This window comes from Mauremys reevesii, linkage group 1, assembly GCF_016161935.1.
Source record: "Mauremys reevesii isolate NIE-2019 linkage group 1, ASM1616193v1, whole genome shotgun sequence".
Lineage (NCBI taxonomy): Eukaryota > Metazoa > Chordata > Testudines > Geoemydidae > Mauremys > Mauremys reevesii.
This window is the reverse complement of record NC_052623.1, coordinates 319,814,376-319,840,710: the sequence shown is the minus strand read 5'-3', so window position 1 is coordinate 319,840,710 and position 26,335 is coordinate 319,814,376. Positions and strand designations below refer to the sequence as shown.

Below are 26,335 nucleotides of genomic sequence, written 5' to 3'. Positions count from 1 at the left end.
TCTTATAATTTTGTGACTTAAGCTAATACTTAATGAATTACTACAGATATACTTGTGCCTTCTACTGCACCAGTTACGACAGATATACTTGTGCCTTTTACTATGTGAGGGGAACACCATGGAGGGAAGGAAGTTTAGCTTTCTCCCTAACAGTCAGGGCCGGCTCTGGCTTTTTTGCCGCTCTAAGCAAAAAAAACAAAAACAAACAAACCTGCGGGCCGACCGGAGTGGCTAAGGAGGGGACACAAACCTGTGAGCTGGCCGGACTGGCGAAGGGTGGGGTGGGAGACACACAAACCTGCGGGCCGGCCGGAGTGGCGAGGGGAGAAGGGGTGGGACACAAATCTGCGGGCCAGCCGGAGCGGCGAAGGGGGGGAAAAATAAAACAAATCCTGCCGGGCTTGCTGCAGACCTGGCACAGCTCCCAGCAGGGCGCTCCCCTCCTCTGTGCTGCTGCTCCCTGCAGAGTGGCCGGAGCAGCGAAGGGGGGGTGGGGTAACCTGTGGGAATGCCGCCCCTTGGAATCTGCTACCCCAAGCACCAGCTTATTCAGCTGGTGCCTAGAGCCTGCCCTGCTAACCGTGGAAGCACACGGTCTCAAAATGTTGTGTTATATCAACATCCTACATATTGTACTCCCCTTTTGATCTTATGTTACGCACACTAAACTATATTAAAAGAATGTTGAGGTTACAAATTATTCCCATAATACAAGAACTAGGGGTCACCAAATGAAATTAATAGGCAGCAGGTTTAAAACAAATAAAAGGAAGTTCTTCTTCACGCAGCGCACAGTCAACTTGTGGAACTCCTTACCTGAGGAGGTTGTGAAGGCTAGGACTATAACAATGTTTAAAAGGGGACTGGATAAATTCATGGTGGCTAAGTCCATAAATGGCTATTAGCCAGGATGGGTAAGAATGGTGTCCCTAGCCTCTGTTCGTCAGAGGATGGAGATGGATGGCAGGAGAGAGATCACTTGATCATTGCCTGTTAGGTTCACTCCCTCTGGGGCACCTGGCATTGGCCACTGTCGGTAGACAGATACTGGGCTAGATGGACCTTTGGTCTGACCCGGTACGGCCGTTCTTATGTTCTTATGTTCTTAAAGTCCACCACTCAAAAAGTTAGGAAATACCAGTATTGAGATTGTCCATGTATCCTTAATTTGGCCATCTTGTGAGTATGTATTATGATACAGTCTTCAATTACACGATCACGTGATATTTCAGGATGCAATCCAGACAAGTGAGAGGCTGTGTCACCCCTGTCCTGCAACGTAGGATGCCTAACAATGCTTCGCTGTTGTAGCTCCCACCGGGACTGCTCAGAAACAGCCAAACAGCATACAGATAACACCTTGAGTGATTGTGTAAAGCTGCAGCCTGCTAGCAAAGCTCCAGTCACATTCTGGCTTCCACCAGCCTTGGTTACCACATGCAGGGTGACCCCAACACTCTCCCAGTGCTGAATTTTCCCCCACATCTGTGTTTAGCACTGTTCAACCTTCTCCTGGACAGTCCAATATATTAAGTCCATTGCCCCTCTTATATTGGCCCACAAAAATATTATAACGTGTTGATTTGAACTGTTAAATGAAGTTTGCCGTGCATTTTATTTCTCTTATTGAATCTTTGTAGTTTTTATTCTGATACTGAAGAAGACCATGCTAATCATGTTGTCTGGGCAGTGATCTACATGGATAATGGGGTGGGAACCTACAGCTACACTTCTTATATTTAGGTGTATTTTTCAGACCTTCATAGAAGTTCTTTTTATATTGCTCCCATGCATGCCAGCCTTACTAATGTCTTGCTATTCTTTTTGCTACTGTGTAAGTCCTGGAACTATAGCTGGTTGGAATATTTTAAACTAAAAGAAACTTTATCAAAGCTGAAACATGTCACTGAGATGCATCAATTTCGACAACATTTTTGCCCAGTGGAGAGGGAGATTCCCTGTAACCATGGCACTGGCCTGGGATGTGGGAGACCCAGGTTCATGTCCCTGTTCTGCCTGATTGAGAACAGAGTTTTTCATCTAAGATCACTGGGAATCAGACAAAGCAGGGACTCGAACCTGGGTCTCTCACATTCCAGGCTTCTGCCATAGCCACCAGGATAGGCACAAACACTCTCTCACATGGACTCTTTCTTTCTCTTTTCCTGGATGAAAAAGCTCAGGGTTTGATCTGAAAATAGACATTTTGATACAAATCCATTTTTGCAAAAACAAATTTTGATACCTCACAAGTTGCCCTAAATCAGAATTATTGTCCTCCAGTCAGCTGGAATTGTCCTATAATGTACCTAGAATGAAGGAATAAGAAAAGTAAATAGTTCTGCATCTGTTTGCCATTTGTCCTATAATGAAAAGACAATTTTGAACTATATCTGAATGCAAATTGTTTTTAACGAGTACATAACTTTCATTCAAGTATTTAAACCTAAATAATTTACCATTCACGCTTTTTGAACAAAGAAGGTTTTTTTGTGTTAATTAACTACTAACATGTCATTGCTTAGTTTTACTGAAACTAAGGTTTGTTCCCTAATCCAAGTCAATTGGGCTTCATGCAGGCACAGAGAACTAACCACACAAAACATCTTTGAGGACTGGGGCTTCAATTAGACATAATAACTATGGGAAACAAAACAAAAGAAAAGGTATTGAGGAGAGTAGATGGGAATAATATCAGTAAACTGTGGTTTCTCAGCAACGGCTAGTGCATTCCATGATGTGGTATAGAGGCTGGTTTTTATTTTATTTTAATTTTTTTAAACAAATAGATGTCTTAGATGGCTAATAAGCTATGCTTTGAAGAGCTGAAAAATATGTATTTAATTTAGGCACATAGGCATTCAGGAGGGAGGGGAGGAGTGAGGACTCGGTATGCAGGCTCCCCCTCCCTCACCTGCCTCCTGCCCCTGGCAATCAGCTGGTTTGCGGTGTTCAGGAGGGAGGGGGAGCCTGCACTCCGCATCCTTGCTCCTCCCCTCTCCCTCCTCTCCCTCCTGAATGCCACAAACCAGCTGCCATAAACCAGCTGATTGCCATGGGCAGGAGGGAGGAGGGAAGGAGCAAGGATGCGGCATGCAGAGTAGAGGGGGAGGAGGTGGGGGAGGAGAAGAAGTGGGTTAAGGGTGGGGGTTTAGAGGAAGGGATAGAGTGGGGGGGGGCGCGAGGGTTGAGCCTCCCACCCCTGATGCTTGCACAGTAGGGGAAGCTGCAGCTGCGCAACATGCTTCTCCTAGCCTATGGCACTTTCCGCCTCCTTGCCCACCTCATTGTCTGCAGTGCCAGTGGGCTGTGCCTGCGTGGGGTAAGGAGGGGGCACCTCCCATTGCTTCATACTCAGCAATGATGGTTGTAGTATTAAATTGTTTCTTTAAAATTGTTTAAAACTTATACCTGTATTAACTTGCTTGTTTAAAATGTATATAGTGCCTTTTGTCTGGCAAAAAACAATTCCCTGGAACCTAATCCCCCCATTTACATTAATTCTTATGGGGAAATTGAATTTGCTTAACATCGTTTCGCTTAGTCACATTTTTCAGGAACATAACTACAATGTTAAGTGAGGAGTTACTGTATTTCAGTACAAAGGATATGAAATGTAAAAGGAAAAAGTCATCCTTTTTTTAAAGTTTACATTTTAATAATCTATCAGTCATCACTGTCTTCAGGAAAAGTGACAGACATCTTTCAATACACTTAATTTTGACCAGTCCTTCTCATGTTCCTCATGTAAGCAGTTCCTTTGACTTCAACAGGGCTTACATGACAAGTGGAGCATCATTTGTCATTACTATGATAATATCTGTACTTGATTGTTGGTCCAATTCCCTATTAGTTTGATAGGTCTATAAAAGATATAGTTTTGCACTATTGCAGAATACCTTTCACAGAAATATGAGCTCGCTCTTATTACCATTTTTTTAAATTGGTGGATAGTCTTGTAATAATATGTGCATATGTGTGGTTTATGAAATATTACTTGTTCTGAAGGAATATCTGTAAAAGAATTCAGTTGGTTCTATCTGATATCCCAGAATATTTTAAAATGTTGACACTTTTTAAACACACACACACACACACACACAGCATTTTGCCATCTGTTGTTCACATCTTCAGTATTTCTCCTGCTCCTGAATTTCATCCTAAATTTTAAGCTAAGAATCCAAATACAAGTTAAAAAGATTTTTCTTCTGAATTAGTCTCAGCGTTAGATCTGAAGCAAAGATGGCAGCATGTTTAGAAATTTGGTTCCATACCTTAAGGTGAAGAGTCAACAGGAGTACTTACTAATAGAAGAGTAATGTATTTTATTTCAGCTAGTGATATTGCTTGAAAGGTTACATGCAGTATCTGAATTGTATTGAAGGTAGCTATATAACTGTAATGAGTAGTTACCACCGCAACATTCAATCAGGCAAACAAATTAAAGCATAGTTCATCCACAATCGTTCTTTTTATCCTTGATTTTAAAACAAAAGAAAAGGCATTGGGCTTTTTGGAATTGTAACACAAGAAAATTGCAGTATTGGCTTAAACACATTTCTAGCTATTTAGGATTAGCATGAGACCTTCATGGAGGGGGCTGATTATCCCAGATCCATCTACTGCATGTTTCCTTAACCTTCCTCTGAAGGTTATGGAGAGCTGGCTACTCTCTGAGACAGAATACTGGACAAGACAGAGCACAGGTTTGATCCAGTATGGCAGTTCTCCATGTTACCCTATCCTAACTTGGTGGGACCATCTCAAAAGTTAAGAGTAGTTTTCATCCTTGATCCTCTACTGAGACTGCCAATAAAGATGCCAACAATCATGATAGCACTGTTTGTGTGTTTGGTGTGGACCAGGGCTGGCTCCAGGTTTTTTGCCGCCCCAAGCAAAAAAAAAAAAAAATGAGTGGGGGGGCGGCTGGAGTGCCGCCCCTTGAAAAGTACCGCTCCAAGCACATGCTTGGGACGCTGGTGCCTAGAGCCAGCCCTGGTGTAGACATCTGTCCACTAGGATCTGGACTGAGGCCACCACATTTATAGCACATAACCATGAAGGAGGCTAAGTGCCATAGTGGTGTAATGCATTTGCCTTAGAGGCAAATCCTATTTAGTGTTTGTACACTTTTTAAACAAATACACACTATCACAAGCTTGAAACTATCCACCCAGATCAGCAATTTCTGCGCATTGGCAGAACTTAATGGAAAAGCTTGCACAGCATAGCATACAAATTGTATCTTTTTAAATGTGTTCTATTTTAGAAGCTGGTGAACATTCTCTTCAAATCATTCCTAAGAATGAGGGTGTCTACAGCTGCTTTTAGTAATTTATTTTTGTTAGTATTCTGTTTAAATATATGCACAAAGATTTAATTAACATTGGGGACACAGCGTATTTACTAAAATATTATACAATACTTCTCTCTTCAATTACTGCCTACCTTCTTATATGGCCTCAGTTATTATGCATCTATTAGGATAAAGGAATTAAAATATTAAAACCCAAATATAAGAGAGAGAATATAATCAGGATACCATATTATCGAAACCAGTTTAAATTGTGGATTAGTACACTTAAAGGAATGTGACAAAACATTTACAAAATAAAAGGTAATGTTCCAGAAGACATCATTTTGGGAAGGAAAATGTTTTCATAAAAGCAGCTGTCACAGGCATCCCCCAATCCTCTATCTCAGGAATAATCTGAGAATCTGATTGAGCTGGTCAAGGTTCAATCACCTGGCAAATTTAGAATAGTATAAGTTAACTACGTTGCATTTAATAATAATTTTACTGTTTTGCCAATGCCTTATAGCAACATGCAGTATATTCTTTGCCTGGTTTCAGTTTAAGAAGGAATTTATCAGAGAAGACTCTATCCACAGTGAAATATTGTTCTATTTAAGAAACAAACAAACCCTTTGTCTTGAAATTACCAGACATTCTTTTGTGAAATATGTAAATTATGATCAAGCCTTTGAACTTGTGGCATCCAGGTTTGAAAAGGCTGTCTTCAATTCCTAATCCAGCTGGAAATCAATTTTCAGATTTAGTTTAGATTTTTCTTACTGTAGCAGTTATAGATTAGCTTTATGTTGTCTTTGTGAGGCATTTTGATGATCTATGACAGCAGTAGTTTTGTAATAGTCTCTTACATTGCTCTTGCCTTTATAATTTAACAATCAGTTTTGATGGAAAATTACCTCAGAGATGCTATTATCCAGTCTAATATTCAATTTATTATCACACTTTCCCTTCTGTTGAACTAGGTAGATAATGTTTTTTTGAATCCAGATATATTTGGCTTTTTAAAGTCTATTCATGAAGCATTGGAGATTAGCAGCTGTTGTGCAAATATATTCTGGGTGAAATCTTGTCCTATTGAAGTCAGTGGGAATTTGCCTTTGACTTCAGTGGGGTCAGGATTTCACATTCAATTCTTCAGGTTTAAAATTACTTGTCCAGAAACTCCCTTAAACCACAAGTGAAGGTAGTTGCTTACTCATTGCAGGCAAAGTCCACACCATCTGTTTCATTGTATTTTCCCCCCCTATTAGATGTTTTGCTATAGTGATAATTATTTATTCCAGAGAGTCTCTCTCTTGCCACCAGCCAAGATTCCAGGAATAATAAAAAGCATTTCTTGTAGGAAAAGGTTGTCATCTTTTACTAAATTCACAGGTTAGCTTTATCTACATTTAATTAAATTTAAAATTAGTTTAAGTGCTAATTACATAGCTCTTTTATAGTTTATCATTGCTTACCGTGGTTTGAGAACTATTCACTGTGCTTTAACAAGCCACATTTTATGGAACTCTGTCCATGAATTTTCTTCAGATTACACTCCACTGATTTAGTCACAGTCCTTTGCAATGGGCAAGCCAACAACATTCTCCCTCTATATCATCTGTTCCTTGGTTCTGATGGTCTCAGCTAGGTAATTTTTTCCTTTGTAACCTCTGCTATTTTTTCCTGTTCACATTGTCATTTGCTAAATAGTACCATGCATTATTTATTTACCTTATGAACGGCTTTGAGACCTGTGAGTGGCTTCCTCACGTACCCAACCTTAAGGAATTTCACAGAAAAAACTCTCCACTTCGAGATCATTTGTTAATGTCCTCCATCATGCTTCTTGAGGTCTACTTTCTTATGTTTTGTTTACTTTACTGCTTAATTACTGTACTTAACTGTGTTGTCTCTGATTTCAGTTGTAATCATAGACTTTTAAGGTCAGAAGGGACCATTATGATCATCTAGTCTGACCTCCTGCACAACACAGGCTACAGAATCTCACCCACCCACTCCTGTATCAAACCTGTGTCTGAGCCATTGAAGTCCTCAAGTCATGGTTAAAAGACTTCAAGGTGCAGAGAATGTTCCAGCAAGTGACCCGTGCCCCACTCTGCAGAGGAAAGGCGAAAAACCCCCAAGGCCTCTGCCAATCTGCCCTGGAGGGAAGTTCCTTCCCAACCCCAAATATGGCGATCAGCTAAACCCTGAGCATGTGGGCAAGACTCACCAGCCAGACACCCAGGAAAGAATTCTCTGTAGTAACTCAGATCCCACCCCATCTAACATCCCATAACAAGCTATTGGGCATATTTACTGCTAATAGTCAAAGACCAATCTCATTATACCATCTCCTCCATAAGCTTATCAAGCTTAGTCTTGAAGCCAGATATGTCTTTTGCCCCCACTACTCCCCTTGAAAGGCTGTTCCAGAACTTCACTCTTCTGATGGTTAGAAACCTTCGTCTAATTTCAAGTCTAAACATCCTGATGGCCCTAGTAATAAACTAAGGTTACTCATAGAGACTGTAGGAGCATGGCACACACAAACAGATCCCATAGAAAGGAGCATGAAATCAAGGCTATAATTGGCGAAAATAGTCTAAATTGAAGAGATAGATGAGAGCTCAAAGAATTCCACATGAGCCAGTATAGTTTCTTACATAGGAAGTTGAGCTTCATAAACTTCTCTCTCTTAGGTCTAGTGGTAAGTTTTCAGTCTATAAGTTGCCGAGATACTATGGCAATGGGTACTTGATAAATTATTGAACAAATAAATGGGAAATAAACGCAAAACATCTGTGAGGGAGACTCATTTGAAATGCCACATAAAATATTTGATGATATAGCTGAAATCTTTTTGATCATAGATAAATGAATAAAACTGAAGAAAGAAGGCTTTCTTTTTCCCTCAGTGATGCTTAGTTTTGTGCAAGTATAAAATATATTGCCAATGTCTGCAGCAGAGCTAAAGGCTATTCATTCATCATGGGTTCATGCTATTTATAACAGAAGCTTACTTTTTTTGCACTGAGGTGGGAGTTAGGAGACAGAGTTGATTCAGTTCAAAAGAATTATGAAAAATGTATACATTCCAGATTTATATCTTTTGTTCTTCTGGGGTTTTTTTGTTTTTGTTGTTTGTTTTTGTTTTGGGTTGATTTTAGCTAAAGGTCAACAGATTAAAATGTACAACATTATGTTTAGGAAAAGCTACCTCATGAGATGCTGCTTACTTCATCTGTCAGGTCTAGAGAATATATAAGTGCATGTAAGGTCGGATTTTATCCTAGAAAGGATCCTTAAGGCATTTATAATTTTTGACAGGGCTTATGCCAAACTGGCAAGGATTAAAGGACTTCCTGATATCAAGCCCTCTTTAGCTGCTTTGTTTACAAATTCACAAAGTTTATTTATTTATTTATTTATTTATTTGTATACTTATGTTACAAATTATGCTCTGGAAATGTTGGCAAATTCTTGATTAAATCTCCTGCTGTTTAGAACAGTTTTATAGTACAGATTCTTTTGGGTTTGTGCTATTTTCTAAATTGCTAGAGTATTTATATGCCCTGAAGACAGGGCACTAGGAACTCTGTACTGATCATTTTACAGCATGGCTATGTTCTAAGATGGAGAAATGGCAAAATTATTCAAATGAGTTATTCTGAACAATTACTACCTTTTTGATAGCCATCTCTTAAGTTAAATAGGGCGAAGTGGGCCAGTGCCTAGAGCTCCCATTTATGGATCATATCATGTATGTGAGGATGTCCTATTGACACCACATAGAGACTGGAGAATATAAGGAGCAGACTGCCTGCTGCTTGAGGGAACACTTCAGGATTTGAGCTTTTCAGAATTCATTGCATAGGCCTGGTCTACACTGGGGAGGGCGGTTGATCTAAGTTATGCAACTTCAGCTACGTGAATAACGTAGCTGAAGTCAACGTACTTAAATCTATTTAACGCGGTGTCTTCCCCGTCGACCCCGTCTTGCTCTGGTGGAGTACCGAAGTCGACGAGAGAGTGCTCGGCGGTCGATTTTATCGCATCTTCACTGGATGCGATAAATCGACCCCTGCTGGATTGATCGCTCCGGAGGTAAGTGTAGACATGCCCATAGTGGCATGTTAAATCAGTCATCTGGCAGGCAGGTGTCCATTGCAGAGCAGCAGAAGGGAAAGAATATTTAGGTCTCTGAACTCCCATTAAAGTAAGTTACATGCATGAATCAAGGGGAAAATTGATCTATTTATTGTGTTGTCATATGAGTAGAATTGATGTATTGTATTATTGAGGAACTGAAGGGGCAATGTTCAACAAACTACTTTATTAGCTGGCAGTGTAATCTAGTGTATAAGGAGCTGGACTGGGACTCATGATCCTGGGGCTCTACCAATGGTCTGCTGAGTAACCCGTTGCAAGTCATAAGAAAATAAGAACAGCCAAATTGGGTCAGACCAATGATCATCTGTCTTCTGACAGTGCCCAGTGACAGATGCTATCCTCCATGAACGTATCTAATTTTTTTTAACCCAGTCATACTTTTGACCTTCACCTCATCCTGTGCCTCTGTTTCCTCATCTGTAAAGGGAAGTAGGGCAGATGCTTACCTCAATTTGGAAAGCACTTTGAGGTCTATGAATGAAAAGCTCTATATGAGAGCTAGATATATTTGTAATTTATTTGCATATACATTATGGATCCTGCTAGTACAGGAATTATTGGTGTTAGGTTGCATTTTCTGTTGCTTCTCTAGTTGGTTTTCTGGGTATATTCATTGGTTTTGGGTTCTTTTCATTTGGTTCCTCCCTCCATATATGTTCTTATTTTGTAGGAATAATATATTTTAAAGAGCAATAACAGGCAACAGTCATTTTTATGCATATAAAATATTGAAATTTTTATACATTTTATGCACTGTAGTCAATATTTTTTTCTTCCCGTTTTTGTGTTGTAGATCAGGGAATACAATAAACAGATGCAGGGGATTACTGGCATTGGCTTTGCATCCTTGACATTTGATGGAACCATAGGAGCACCAATAGTGCCTCGAACCTCTAGTAAATCGTACTCTTTCACAGAAGAAGAACAGAAAACAATAGAAGAACTGCGTACGTGGGCAGCTAGTAATCTTTCAGTCTGTGGGCCAACAGCAAAATTGTCTGGTGTCCAGCCAATGCTGTTTTTTGACCTTACTTGCCAACTTGTAGGGAAAGCAGAAGTGGATGGATCTTCCTATCTTCTCAAGGTGGATTTTTAAACAATTTAAATAATTTAAATAGTTGTTACAGATTGACTATTAGATTCTTATTTCAAGGATTTATGTTTCAGGGTTTTTATGAACTCACTTAATCTTATATTTAAATAATGTTATATAGAGTCTTTTCAACATTTAAGGGTTATTTTAGTAAATATATGATCCTCAACCAATTCACTTTCATACAAATTCATACTTTCATTTGTCTTTAAAGACATTCAGCTCACCTATTGCTCTAGAATTATTCACAAATATTGGTTTGACAAGGTATATGTTCAGAATATGATTTCACAAGCATTTGTAGTTAGGAATTACAGAATTTCTTAATGCTGAAAAAATGATATTGTCTGTTTTAAGTTTTTAAATTGTTGCTAGTTAAATAACAGACTTCTTTTGTGTACACTTCTCTGTATTATGTTTCATTAGAACAGGGGTCCCCAATGCGGTGCTCACGGGCGCATCTAAATGTGCCCGCATCCTGGCTGGCGGTCGAGCATCCGCCAAAATGCAGCTGAATTTCTGCGGCATTTCGGCGGCGACGCCTCTCGATGACGCTGCTTGCCGCCAACAAGCAACATCATCAAGAGGCGTCACCACTGAAATGCCGCAGAAATTCAGCAGCATTTTGGTGGATGCTTGACTGCCGCCACGGTCCTTCGTCTGGCACCCGCCAGATGAAAAGGTTGGGGACCACTGCATTAGAACATATGCAGGATATAATTTAATACACTATGTAGCATTGTTTAGCATATGAATGGATGGATTGAGTATGCTATCTTTTTGAGGTATTTGAGTTAGCCTTTATTAGTTATCTCTAAGTTCTTTACAGGATCGGTGCTTGAGTAAAGAAACAAAATACACTGTGTCACACTGCTTGAAAGCACTTTCTGGGAATTAATACTTAACATCAGCTAAGTGAAAAGGGATCTGTCTGTGTAATTTTCTTGAATTAGCAACAGCAACAGTGGACTGAATTTATCCTGAAACCCCTCCATGAGTTGAGTGATAAGAAATAAGAGACAGTCTGATGTTTTCCATCTGAGTATTTCTGCTTTTATGTATAGTAACACCAAGAAACAATTATCTGAAGCCATATTTTAGTATTTTTAGATAGGCAGAAAATAATGCATTATTCATTAAAGCAGCAGAACATTGTTTACACAACATAAAAAGGAATGTTACTTAAACTACATCCTGCAACATGCCCTACAGCTGTTACAAACATTTTAATTCAAGCAAACCCATGTAAAATGGATGTCAAACAAGGACTAATAAAATGATTTAAGCACTTTATGAACTGGAGGTAAAATGTTCATAGTTCATTACCTCAATGAGCACACATTCATGCTGAGAGATCCTTTTGTAAGGACACAGGCAAGTAATTTCTTAAATTATTAATCTTTCATTGCTCTTTGTTTATTTCAAGTTTGATAGACTCTTGCATTTGTGTCAGTTTTATATAATCAAAAAACAACTGAGGGCACGTCTATACTATCCGTCGGATCGGCGGGTAGTGTTCAATGTATCGGGGATCGATTTATTGCGTCTCATCTGGACACAATAAATCGATCCGCTAATCGACGCCCATACTCCACCTCGGCAGGAGGAGTAAGCAGAGTTGACGGGGGAGTCGCGGCAGTCGATTCGCTGCCGTGAGGATGGCCAGGTAAGTAGAACTAAGATACTTTGACTTCAGCTACACGAATAGCGTAGCTGAAGTTGCGTATCTTAGTTCTACACACACACACACACATACATACACACACACACACACACGTGCACGCACTAGTGTAGCCCAGGCCTGGGAGAGGGGGAGATAAAGACTTGACTTGTGAAAGTAAAACTTTGATGAAACCACAGCATCGTAAATCAATTTGTTTGTACTAGTACCGTTGACAGTGTCATTTTTGGAGGAATAGCATAAAGATATTACTGCATAAAACTATATTTAAATATAGCAGTTAGACAAATTCAAAAATGCACATTTTTGGATTAATATTGTTATGGCATAGTTAATGCACTCTTGGGGTCTATGTGCTAAAGTCTGTCTGATTCTCTATCAAACATTGATCTTGCTATAAGTAAGGCTCATACTTTCGGCAGGGCCTTGGCAAGCCTGTGCTAAATTGCTAAAAGGTAGTGTCTGTGTCACCACCATTTCATATAGTTCAGATAGTGCTCTTGATTAAGTCTTTGTTCTTATGATTTAAAGCGTGATTATTTGACTATTTAATGATTTTCAGCAGACCAGTTGCTCAGTGAATAAGTATGTGAAGGTATTCATCATTGCGGTGCCCTAATAGACCTTTTGATGTTCACTCAGAGAAACACTCAAACTTACTTCCAGGGCTTTGTGCATGGCCCATAGTATTTGTTTAACCAGTTTTTGATAATGTATTTGTTGCACAGTACTAATAAACCAAATGACCATTAGCAGTGCTGTGCAAAAAAATGACCAAAAAGCAATTGGCAAGTGCTTACCAACTGCTCTGAGAATTTGCTTTTAAAATTGGGGATACTCAGATCCTCGCACTGGAGCAAAAGCTATCAGAAGGAAAAATAAAACACTGAACTGAATTTTTAATGCATAAACAAGATGAAGTTTACAAGATTAAAATTTTTGATTTATAGTGTAACAGGAGTTGGTCCCTGCAGTACCAGGGTTGGAGAAATGGACAGGTCTTTAAAGAAAAAGAGTCAGTGGCTTCTTGTTCTAGTGAAATATTGGTTCCATCTACTCATTCCCAGTGTTTCAACTGCTTAAGAAGGAATCTTGAGCTTCACTCACATCTGTGAAAGTAGAAAAGGAACCACAGATTAAAAGTCTTTCTTGAAAGAGGCCTTAGTGGGATGTCCTTAAAAGGAATCCATAGGTCCTTCAGGTTCCTCCTGCTAAGGCAGGGCTGGGCAAACTTTTTGGCCCGAGGGCCACATCTGGGTGGGGAAATTACATGTAGGGCCATGAATGTAGGGCTGGGGCAGGAGGTTGGGGTGCAGGAGGGAGTGCAGGGGTGCGGTGTGCGGGAAGGGACTCAGGGCAAGGGGTTGGGGTAGAGGAAGAGTGCAGGGTGTACGAGAGGGCTCAGGGCAGGGGGCTGGGGTGCAGGAGAGGGTGCACAGTGCAAGAGGGGGCTCAGGACTGGTGCAGGGAGGGATGCGGAGTGCAGGAGAGGGCTTATGGCAGGGGATTGGGGTGCAGGAGGAGTGTGAGGTGCAGCAAGGTGTTGGGGTGCAGGAGGGGTGCGAGGTGCGGCGGGGGTTGGGATGCAGGCAGGAGGCTCAGGGCAGGGAATTGAGGTGCAGGAGGGAGGCACAGTGCAGCCGGGGGCTCAGGGCAGGGGGTTGAGGTGCAGGAGGGGTGCGAGGTGCTTTGGGGGCTCAGGGCAGGAGAGGTGTGGGGTGCAGGCAGTGTGTGGCAGGGGGCTCAGGGCGGGGAGTTGGGATGCGAGGTGCAGGAGGCGTTCGGGGTGTGGGCTCCAGCCCAGCACCGCTTACCTGGAGCGGCTCCGGAGTGGAAGCAGCGCACACCGGGGCCAGGGCAGGCTCCTGGGAACTGTGGCCAATGGGAGCTTCGGAGGAGGTACCCATAGGCAAGGGCAGCGCACTCAGCCCTCTGCCCCCCTCTCCCAGGGGCTGCAGGGATGTGGGGCCGGCTGCTTCTGAGAGCGGCGCGGGGCCCACGGTGCCACTGGAGTGGCAATCGCGCAGGCAGGATCCAAAGCCCTGAGGGGCCAGATCTAGCCCGCAGACCGTAGTTTGCCCACCTCTGAGCTAAGGACTTATCAAAAATTAAATTAAATAGTTGTCCTTAGATCTGACGGGGGGAAACAGTTCTTTGGATCAGAGTTTATCAATTCCCTCTTTTGAGTGTTGGACTATGGAGTTGTTCCAAATACAGTCAGTTGAAAAATGAGAGGGAAATTTTCAAAATCTACACACACTGCTGCTTTTTCTGTCAATTGATCAGTTGTACTCCTGAGACCAACAGTAAAGGAAATCCTTGGTGCCTTATTCCGGTTCTTTAAAGTACAAAAATACTGGCAACATTTTAATGGCTCAGATAACTTAGGCACCGATATTCCAAATCAGGTAAGATGTTGGATCCAAAATTGGTTCCAGTTATGCCCCGGTGCAGTTGTTGGTGGAAGTTAGAACTTCTTAGGATTCATGGCAGTAAGTTCCTTTTCCTGCTCTGGGTCTTCAGGGTGGGTGGCCTTCTTCTTTTGTCTGCTTTGTCAGGTTAAGCACATATGGTTTCTCTAGCTTTTTTGCACAGGACTTGTATTTCTTGTAAATGCTTCTCTTGAGGGCCCTTCAAACAGAAGATATCTTTCCATCTAAACTACAGGAAGTAAACAAAAAGGGAAAAGTCTTTTCTTTCTTTTGCAAATTGCCTCTGCAGATCCTAACTCTTGGGAAAACATGCTTTGGCATCATGTATTGAGACCTGTCTAGAAAACAGTGTCCATTGGGGTTGTGAGCGTGTTTCCTTGTATATCCAACATTTAATTGTTATGGCCCTTGTCATAAACAGATAGTTAAGTGTTAATGCCTCTTTTACCTGTAAAGGGTTAAAAAGTTCACCTAGCCTAGCTGACACCTGACCAGAGGAACCAATGGGGTAGCAAGATGTTTCAAAAGGAAGGAGGGAAGTTTTCCTTTGTTTAGAGTTTCAGTTTCAGCCGGAGTGAAAAAGATCAAGGAACCAGCCTCTTATCAGAGTAGTAAGTTTTAGAAAGGAATAAATAGGTTTATGTTTATTTTCTTTGTAACTTGCCTTGATACCATTAAGGGAATTATCAAATTTGGGTATTTTTTGTGTAACTAAATTTGTGCCCAGGGGAACATCCTCTGTGTGTTGAATCTGTTGTCTGTGAGAGTAGCTGGTATGCTAATCTCTCCCAGAGGGTCCTTGTTTTTAGATCCAAGGGGGTTGGATCTGGATCCACCAGTAGTTGGTGGGAGAAAGGAGGGGGGATGGTTAATTTCTCCTTGTTTTAAGATCCAAGGGATTTGGATCTGTGTTCACCAGGAAATTGGTGGAGGAGTCTCTCAAGGCTACCCAGGGAGGGGAAGGTTTTGGGGGAGGAAAGGGAGTGATTCAGATACTCAGAAATTCTGAATGGTGGCAGCGAAACCAGATCTAAGCTGGTAATTAAGCTTAGAAGTGTCCATGCAGGTCCCCACATCTGTACCCTAAAGTTCAGAGTGGGGAAGGAACCTTGACAGCCTTATCTACCCTTAGTTTCTTTCCTTCACTGTAAACAGCAGTTTTCTGAACCATTATTTGATTACAACTATTATTGTCTACTTTGGTAATAACCTTGCCACTTTATTTCATAGGGTATTGATTAAACTGTAGTTTTAAGAAGCTAGTAACTGGTAATAGTTTAGTGTTTAATTTAGGTCTCTGTTGTTATGAAGCCCTAGACTGGTTGTTTGCTCTGTTGCCAATTATCCCCATGTGGACCCACATAAAAAATTCCAGATTTGAATGGTATATATCAAATGACAATAAAATGTCCATAATGAACCACCACACCAGATACATTCAGCCCTGGGAGAAAACAACTCTTTCTAGAGAGTTCCTAGCATGTACTGGCTTTTCCTCCTTTGGCCTGCCTTCCACAGCAGCAAAAAGGTCTATTGACAGAGAGGAATCCAAAATTTGAAAGGCCAGCTAAACACCACTGGGTGCATCTCCTCCAACTGAGCACCATGAGAGAACCCACCAAAACATTTCCAGGGCTTGGTTCATGGGTCCAGGTACAATTTTTATACCTGAGAAAAATTTTTTCCTTCTCCCAATCCAACTGCCTGATAAGCATCCTAGAAAATCAAGTCCATGTTAACAAGAGGCCAAATTCTCTCTAGACATTCCCTCAAGCAGTCTTTGTGTCACTTACCACAGCCAGATCTGTGGCACTTCCCATCACTCTCCCCCACTACTAATTGGTTTTTAAATCTCTGGCTTTTCTTAAGGTGTTCAGGCTAAGATGTTAGATTTACCTTTTGAGGGACTGGGCTTGTTCATCATAAAGAGTGACAAAGTTTGGAGAGGAAAAAAAAGTAGTGAATACCAATTTAGAGTATGTGTAGCATAAAAAAACATATATAGGGGCCACGATGCACACTACTTTCACTTGATTCAGCAGGAATTTTTCAAGTTTAAGTTTTTCTTAGTTAAGAGGGAAAGGACTGGAACCTTAGTAACTATTTTGGCTCAGAATATTTAATCATGTGAAGGTAAGTAGTTACATATATTTGTAACAATTTAATCTAAAGTAATCAACTTTTAAAATCTTTTATTTGCACATTAAAAGTATTAAAAGAGATTGATGAAATAATTTCTTTTCACGGCAGGTATGGGATGGTACAAAATGTCCCTACCCAACTTGGAAGGTGCTTGTGGAAGAAAGTGACCTTGAAGGAGATAAAGTTCTCATCCGTCAGCTGAGAAATCTGATTGTAGACATTCTAGTTTACGATAACCATGTGAAACTGGCAAAATCACTGAAGGTAACAGAGAACTCAGTATTTTTAACTTTAATTTTACTGGATTTTTTTTGTTTTGTTTTGGATTCACTTAATGAAAGCTAGCTACTCACTTTCTACAGGTGATGTCTTAGTTTCCAATGTGCTTTTTATCCTTTACAGTCTTTCCCATACATGCTATTTTAGTGCAGACCACCTTCAGCAGGTGTGAAACAGCCTAATTACCTTAAAATCACAATGAAAAATTATCCTTCCAATTAAACAGCTCTTTCCAGACATTGAAATGTCATGCATTGCCATGTGAACATAATGCATTATGGAAAATGTATTCTATAGTTGAAAATTGTTTATTGGAACTGATGTAAAATGGGGTTAAATTTGGAGCCCAATTAAATGATAATTCTACAGTCTATAAAAAGGTATTTTATATTCTGTGAACTCTGCTGCATTCTGTAAAACATATCTTGTTTTAGTGGGTCAGTAATGTTGATTATACTTACATAGGGAAAAGAAAAACATAATTAAATGTTTGATCTTTAGCAACAGTGCCATCTTGCTTCTGATTAGCAGAAAATGTAGCTTTCATTTTACAGCATGACTGCTGTGGTTACGCTATTTAAGATATCCTTGTTTTTCTGATCAATTTTATAAGTGATTGGGGAATGTGGGGAGTGTAAAGATATATTTTTATGTGGCAAATATTAATCCAGCATTATGGGTAGACTTAAAATCAATTTACAATACTGATACATTAATAAAGATAGACATTTTCATGAGTAATTTGTAGATGACAAGATGGCTCTTGTTTATGTAAGAATTGTTAACTATATTTGGTCACACAATTATTTTTATTAATCTTCGATTTTTTCCCAAATATAGATTTGTCTCTTGCTAAAAGACTCACTCCAAAAGCAGTGTTGAACAGTAGTCTGAGAATTAGGAGGGGAAAGTCTACACTTTCTATGATTCTAAAGATGATCAGTTTTCTTTTACTGTGAAGTCTTGGACGTTTGTAGCGCGCACGCGCACACACACACTCTCTCTCTCTCTCTCTCTCCTTCTCAGCCAGTATTGTTTGTAATAGAAGTTCTTCTTCGAGTGATTGCTCCTATGCATTCCAGTTAGGTGTGCGCGCCGTGCGTGCACGGCTCTTCGGAAGATTTTTACCCTAGCAACACCAGCAGGCCGGCTGGGCGCCCCCTGGAGTGGCGCCGCTATAGCGCTAGATATATACCCCGGCCGGCCCGTCCGCTCCTCAGTTCCTTCTTCCCGCCCGTGACGGCCGTTGGAACAGTGGAGTGCTCCTTTGACCTCCACATCCCTAGCTCACCTCTGTTTCTCATTTTGTATTTAGTGTATATAGTTAGTTAAATAGTTAGTTAAGTTAGTTATTAGGTAGATTAAGGGGATTAGGGGGGCTTAGCCCTCTTTTCCCGTCCGGTGCGGGCTTATGCCCAAGACACCGGGGTTCAAGCCCTGTGCGGCTTGCCAGCGGCACATGCCGATTGGGGACCCTCACGACTCCTGCCTGCGTTGTCTGGGTGAGGCCCATCGACCAGATAAGTGCCCAATTTGCAGATCGTTCAAACCTAGAACGAAAAAGGAGCGGGACATTAGATTGAGACAGCTCCTAATGGAGTCGGCGCTTACCCCTGCGGTGCCAACACCTTCAGCTCCGCCGTCGTCCTCGGCACGGAGCGCTCCAGCGGTCCCCGACCGGTCCGGTACCGAGACTCTTAAGAAAAAGCAGCCAGCACCGAAGCCCCGGCACCGTTCCCTCTCACCATCGGGGAAACGAAAGCCGCAGCAAAAGTCTATGAAGACATCGGCATCGGGACCACTTGTCCAGCAGCCAGTGTCGGCCCCTTCGGCACCGACCTCGACAGCGCATAGACCATGCGCGGTACCGTCGACTCCGGCACCGTCAGGGCCGTTGAGTCCGGTACCTCCGTGCTCCCCGGTGCGAACCGTGGTCGAGCTGCCTCTCCCGTCCACGCCCGAGACTTTCTCGACGGCGAGGGAGCTCATAGAGCTCACAGAGGCACCGAGCCTCCGGCCCCCAGCACCGCCGGTGCGGGCTGTACAGTCAGTGGGTAAACCGGCCATGACGAGGCCTCCTTCCTCTGACAGACGGGATAAAAGGCGATCCAGGTCCCGATCCCGGAGACGGTCACCTGCACGCCGATCTAGGTCCCGTCACCGGTCACCATCCCGGTACCGCTGTCCTTCTCGGCACCGGTCGCAGTCCCGGTACCGCTCCTCATCGCGGTACCGGTCGCACTCCCGGAGACGATCCCGGTCCCGGTCTCCGGACCGTCGGCACCGAAGAAGGTCCGGATCCCGACACCGCTCCCGTCACCGTTCACGGAGCCGCTCCCGTCAACGACGGTCGAGATCGCGGTCGACCTCCCGATACTCACGCGGTCGATGGTCCCGCTCTCGCTCCCGGCACCGCGTTGACCGGCACCGGTCCCCGGCACCGTCCACGGGCAGACTAGCGGCATCGACGGCGCAGTCTCTGAGCGCCTCTGCCCCCCCGTGGCCTTCCCGCCAACCGTCGGTTGCCTCGCACGAGGGCAGTGCTGGAGAGCACCGGGCAGACCCCCAAGGGCAGGACCACGGTCCACAGCAATGGGGCTTCTGGACCCCCTGGGCCTATCACGAGGCTCAAGGCGTCCCCTCCCTGCAGCGACCCAGGGCCTCCGACCACAGGGTGCCGGACGCCACTGTCAGCAGGCCCCCTCCATCACCTCCGGCTGAGGCTCCACCGCCGCCTGTACCGGCGGAGCATCCCGTAGAGGCGGAGGCTTCGCACCCCATGGACAAGCCTCAGCTTCAAGCCATGGGCCAGGGCCTGTCCTCATCTTCCTCGCCAGATGAGGCGGTGGCGGGGTCTTCATCATTGGATCCCCCTCCGATTGACTTGCGTGCCCACCAGGACCTTCTTCGTCAGGTGGCACAAGCCATTGACCTCCCGGTCGCAGAGGTCACTGAAGATGAGGATCCGGTTACTACGGTGCTTGGAGCTGAGGCCCCGATGCGAGTGGCCCTGCCCTTCATTCGCACCATCCAGAAGAATGCCACTACAATCTGGCAGTCGCCTGCATCCATCCCTCCTACTGCTCGAGGCGTGGAGCGAAAGTACTCCGTTCCCCCGACCGGGTACAAGTACCTGTATACGCACCCGACCCCAGACTCCCTTGTCGTGCAGTCTGTGAATGACCGGGAGAGAAATGGGCAACCCGCGCCGGCGCCAAAGTCCAAGGACGCGCGGCGGATGGACCTGTTGGGCCGGAAGGTCTATTCGGCTGGCGGCCTTCAGCTACGGATAGCCAACCAGCTGACTCTCCTTGGCCGCTACACATACGACAACTTCGCGGCTCTCTCTAAGTTTACGGAGTTGATTCCATCATCCTCCAGGCAAGAATTCTCAGCCCTGCTTGAGGAGGGCAAGAAAGCCTCCAGGTCCTCCCTCCAGGCCTCGCTGGACTCGGCAGATTCCAGAGCCAGAACTTTGGCATCAGGAGTGACCATGAGGAGGATCTCCTGGCTGCAGTCTTCCACCTTGCCGCCAGAAGTCCAGTACACCTTACAGGACCTGCCCTTCGATACCAAGGACCTATTCTCGGAGAAAACAGACTCCAGAATCCAGACCCTGAAAGATGGCCGTATCGCCATCCGCACCCTGGGCATGCACATGCCAGCTACCCAGCGGAGGTCCTTCAGGCAGCAGCCGTATCGGCCATTCAGTCAGGCCAGGCCACGGCCTGATAATGGGCGTAGAGGCAGGCTGAACCGGCGTAGGCCATCCGGCAACCGCCGCACCCAGTCCCAGGCGCCCCCCAAGGCCCCTCAAGGGCCGAAGCAGGGATTTTGATGGGACGCCCGAGGACGGCCCATCAGTCTCGTTACCGGATCCTTCCCCGTTATTTTTCAACCAGCTTTCCCATTTCCTCCCGGCGTGGGCCCAGATTACAACGGACAACTGGGTGCTACGCACAGTAGAGTCCGGTTACCGTCTTCTGTTTGTTTTGCCCCCTCCCTCCTTCCCATCCACCCCGTCCCTCTTCAGGGACCCCTCTCACAAGCAAGTCCTCTCCCAAGAGGTCGAGACTCTGCTGAGTTTGGGTGCCATAGAGGAGGTGCCGAGCGAAATGCGAGGCAGGGGATTTTATTCCCGATATTTCCTGATTCCCAAAGCGAAAGGAGGTCTAAGACCTATAATAGACGTCCGGGAGCTCAACAGATACCTGCTCAAGCTCAAGTTTCGCATGGTCACCCTGGGGACTATCCTTCCCTCCCTGGATCCGGGAGACTGGTTTGCCGCCCTCGACATGAAGGACGCGTATTTCCACGTCGCGATTTACCCTCCTCATCGACGCTACCTGCGGTTTGTCGTCAACAGCACGCACTACCAGTTTACGGTGCTTCCCTTCGGCCTCTCAACACCGCGCCGAGGGTCTTCACCAAGTGCATGGCAGTGGTTGCCGCAGCCCTCTGCCGTCGTCGTATACACGTATACCCGTATCTCGATGATTGGCTGATCCACGGACCATCCCGCCAACTGGTAGCAAGTCACATGACCACGACCCTGGCCCTGTTTCAGCGCCTAGGACTTATGATAAATGCCGAGAAGTCCACGTTGACTCCATCGCAGAGGGTGGAGTTCATCGGAGCGGTCCTGGATTCCAATTTGGCCAGGGCCCGCCTCCCTCAACCTCAGCCTCAGTCTCTGGTCTCCTTAGTTCGGGACCTGTAATCCTTTCCCACAACAACGGTGCGATCCTGCCTCCGCCTCCTCGGCCACATGGCATCATGCACGTTCGTCACTTCATACACGAGGTTGCGCCTTCGCCCGTTTCAAACTTGGCTTGCGTCGGTGTACCAGCCACGCCGCGACTCCATAGATATGGTGGTCACGCCCACGAAGCCGACCCTTGCTTCACTCAGCTGGTGGCTGGACCCGGAAGTCGTGTGTGCCGGAGTCCCATTCCACCCTCCTCACCCATCCATCACCCTGACCACGGATGCTTCAGAGCTGGGGTGGGGGGCGCACCTGGCCGACCTGCACACCCAAGGTCTCTGGTCGCCGCGAGAGCTCTCCCTACATATCAATGTCAGGGAACTGCGGGCGATTCGCCTTGCGTGTCAAGCCTTCCGCTCCCATCTCCAAGGGCGCTGTGTGGCGGTGTGTACGGACAACACGATGGCGATGTTTTATGTCAACAAGCAGGGCGGGGCCCGATCCTCCCTGCTTTGCACGGAAGCGATGCTCCTGTGGGACTTCTGCATAATCCACTCGATTCACCTGGTAGCGTCCTATCTTCCGGGGCTGCAGAACACGCTGGCCGACCGTCTCAGCAGGTCGTTCCTTTCTCACGAGTGGTCCCTGCATCCAGATGTGGCACACACAATTTTCCGAAGGTGGGGGTTTCCCCAAATAGAACAGGAAATGCCACCAGTTCTGTTCTTACCAGGGTCGCTCCCAAGGCTCCCTGTCGGACGCATTCCTCTGCTCCTGGACGGATCACCTCCTCTAAGCCTTCCCTCCGTTCCCACTCGTACATCGAGTGCTGCTCAAACTTCGGAGGGACAGGGCCCGCCTCATACTCATCGCTCTGGCCTGGCCAAGACAGCACTGGTACACTCTACTGCTCGAGCTCTCAGTACGGGATCCCATTCCACTCCCGTGGTGGCCGGATCTGATAACGCAGGACTTCGGCAGGCTCCGCCACCCGGACCTGCAGTCCCTCCATCTTACAGCCTGGTACCTGAGTGGTTGACTCACGCGGAGCGTGACTGTTCGGCGGCGGTCCAGCGAGTCCTGCTAGAGAGCAGAAAGCCTTCCACTCGCTCGACTTACCTCGTGAAATGGAAGCGTTTCGCACTCTGGTGCGATCAGAGAGACCTTAGTCCGTTCGTCATCCCTATTCCAACGATCCTGGACTACCTCTGGTCGCTTAAGGAGCAGGGTCTCGTGGTCTCATCGTTGAAAGTACACCTAGCGGCCATATCCGCCTTTCGACCACCGGTCGGTCACCGGTCTATCTTCTCCGATCCGACGGTTTCCCGCTTCCTAAAAGGCCTAGATCGCTTGTTCCCGCCAGTACGACGTCCTACCCCGTCCTGGGATCTGAATCTAGTTTTGGCCAGGCTCATGGGAGCCCCTTTCGAGCCCTTGGCCACGTGTTCCCTACTCCACCTGTCGTGGAAAACGGCTTTCCTAGTTGCCATAACCTCAGCGAGGCGAGTTTCCGAGCTTCATGCACTGACGGCTGGTCCACCGTATACCATCTTTCATGCAGACAATGTTCAGCTTCGGCCACACCCGGCCTTCCACCCTAAGGTGGTGTCGGCCTTCCATTTGAACCAGGACATTTTTCTTCCGGTTTTTTTCCCGAAGCCTCACGCCTCGAGTCGGGAACAACAGCTTCACACCCTGGATGTCCGTAGGGCCCTCGCTTTCTACATAGAGCGAACGAAATCCTTCCGGCGTTCGCCCCAACTATTCGTAGCGGTTGCAGAGCGTATGAAAGGCAAGCCGGTCTCCTCTCAGAGGATTTCCTCCTGGGTAACGTCTTGTATCCGGACATGTTACGAGCTTGCTCGAGTGCCAGCTAGCCGCCTCACCGCTCACTCTACGAGAGCGCAAGCCTCATCTGCCGCCTTCCTGGCCCATGTCCCCATCCAGGACATCTGTAGAGCGGCCACCTGGTCTTCTGTCCACACCTTCGCTTCCCACAAGCGTTGGTGCAACAGTCCAGAGACGATGCAGCCTTCGGCTCAGCAGTCTTACACTCTGCCACGTCTCACTCCGACCCCACCGCCTAGGTAAGGCTTGGGAATCACCTAACTGGAATGCATAGGAGCAATCACTCGAAGAAGAAAAGACGGTTACTCACCATTGTAACTGTTGTTCTTCGAGATGTGTTGCTCCTATCCATTCCAGACCCGCCCTCCTTCCCCACTGTCGGAGTAGCCGGCAAGAAGGAACTGAGGAGCGGACGGCCCGGCTGGGGTATATATCTAGCGCTATAGCGGCGCCACTCCAGGGTGGTGTTGCTAGGGTAAAAATCTTCCGAAGAGCCGTGCATGCGTGGCGCACACACCTAACTGGAATGGATAGGAGCAACACATCTCGAAGAACAACAGTTACAACGGTGAGTAACCGTCTTTTTCCCCTCCTGAATCTAAGTTTTAATGTAAGAACATAATACATGGGGTGGTTTTATGAGCTGCCTCTACTTTTGCTCCCATTTATCTCTTCCTTCTTCTTTCTTGTATCTCATACATCTGTGTCTTTACTAGGAAATTGTATTGTGTTCATAGATTTTTAGGCCAGAAGCAATCATTATGATAATCTAATCTGACCTCCTGTGTAATACAAGCTATAGAATTCACCCAGTAGCATAACCAAGGCCATATCATTTCACCCCCTCAGGTTATTGGGATGTTACAGTGCTAACCATCACTCATTAGTCAGTGTGGTGTGAACTAGCTGTGGTTAAATGCTGCTGGACCTCGTTTAACTAGTTTACACAGTGCTGACCATGAGTTGTTCTTGTCTGCTGACCAGCAAGTGATGTTTATGTTCCTATCATCTGTTTTGTCTGCTCACAGTTGTATAGCATGATTAGATTTCCAGGTGAAGACAAGCCCTAGGAAGGTCTCTCCAGACACAATTTAAACAAACAAGAGATAAGGAGGAACATATTGTGACTCTGTATGGAATTTGGGGGACACTTGAGGACATTATGAATACCAATATTGTAAAATTGTAATGTAATTGTAATTGTAATGTAATTGTAATGCCAGATATGCCATGTAAGGTATCTGCAAAAATGTTATAATTTGCCAAGGACGATAATCTTGTTTCTATGTTTGTATCACCTTTGTATTATGGGTTATAGATATGTATGTATGGCTGTATTTCAAAACTTGTGCTATGCTTCTTGGTGACAACCCCAGACAGTTTGGCATCAGCACTGCCTAGCCTGATTGATGGCCCATTAAGGACCATCAGCTATACAATTTGACCCATTGAGAGAAGGCAAGGCCTTATGACTCAGAAGGCATGTAGGGGCATGCTTATGGACAGAACTCTAAGGTTTCCAGGCTATGTGCTGGGCAGCTTGTGTTTGAGGTAGCACAAGCTGCATGGCAAAAGACTATAAAACGCAGCTGCATCTTCTCCATTTTGTCTTCATTCCTGCTTCTTACATCTGGAATAACCTTTCTGCAAACAAAACTCTGAACAAAGGACTGAATGACCTATCCAAGCTGTGGATGTGTTCTAATCTAGTGGGACTTTCAAGCCAGCAAACTAAGCAATACTGCTAGGAAGCTGATATATGGACTTCGAAATCTTTGTATGTATGTGATTGTTTTACCATTTAAAATCTCTCTTCTTGTTCTTCCTTTTTTTCTTTATAATAAACCTTTAGTTTTAGACACTAAGAGGATTGGGTGGCAGGGTGGTATTTTGTATAAGATCCAAACCTATACTGACATGGTGATATGGCTGACCCTTTGGGGTCAGAAGAACATTTTGTATATGTGAGCAGAGTTTTTTAAATAATGTCTCACTGAACTGGGCCTAGGTGCTGATTGGGAGCCAGAGAACTGGAATGCAATCAAAGGTGCTGTATGATTTCTTTTTTTGTTTCTTGATAACCATGGGGGGATCTGAAGCACAGTTTGTGACTTGTTCGGGAGTTTAACTTCAGTGTTACCCACCAGTATTGGGAGTATCTGCTCTCCCTTTTGCAGCCTGCCCTGATGTTAGCATTTCCAGTGAGGGCTGCCCCAGGCCCACCGGGTCACACATATGTAACAAAAATGTGTTTTACATGATTAGGTTTGGTACATATCTTGTAGGTCCAGATTGTTGTGTGTATGTTTGTTGCAATTTTGAGTATATATCTTTGAAATTTCTATTGCAGGCAAAAGTAGATCTATCTTAGGTACTTATATGGCCCATGATACCATAGTATCTGAACACCTCCCAATCTTTGATGTATTTATCGTCAGGTACAAAAGTGCTATTGTCCCCATTTTACAGACGAGGAACTGAGGCACAGAGACTAGGTGACTTGCTTGTGGTCACACAGGAAATCTGTGGTGGAGCAGGGAATTTAACCCTGGTCTCACAAATCCCAGCCTAACCACTGGTCAATCCTTTCTCTCTGATTGGTAATAGAAGACTAGCCAAAATAACTGAATTTCTAGGAATTTCTAGATGGTTTGGACCCTGGGAGAATGGAGACTGTTAAAGTGTA

The 26,335-nt window shown here is 44.8% G+C and overlaps 1 protein-coding gene and 1 long non-coding RNA gene across 15 annotated transcripts in view; one reads left to right on the top strand and one right to left on the bottom strand.

The window, feature by feature from the left end:
• Window positions 1-26,335, top strand: part of POT1 (protection of telomeres 1) — a 177,642-nt gene that overhangs the window by 103,888 nt on the left and 47,419 nt on the right. For all 14 annotated transcript variants that reach the window (XM_039511181.1, XM_039511113.1, XM_039511109.1 and 11 more), the window contains 2 exons: window positions 10,263-10,553; window positions 16,926-17,081. In XM_039511181.1, coding sequence (XP_039367115.1) covers window positions 10,263-10,553; window positions 16,926-17,081 — 447 coding nt within the window. The remainder of the gene's footprint in view (window positions 1-10,262; window positions 10,554-16,925; window positions 17,082-26,335) is intronic.
• Window positions 1-26,335, bottom strand: part of LOC120389045 — an 85,032-nt gene that overhangs the window by 29,672 nt on the left and 29,025 nt on the right. Inside the window, exon 3 of the long non-coding RNA XR_005590731.1 lies at window positions 2,246-2,309. This is a non-coding gene — a long non-coding RNA (uncharacterized LOC120389045). The remainder of the gene's footprint in view (window positions 1-2,245; window positions 2,310-26,335) is intronic.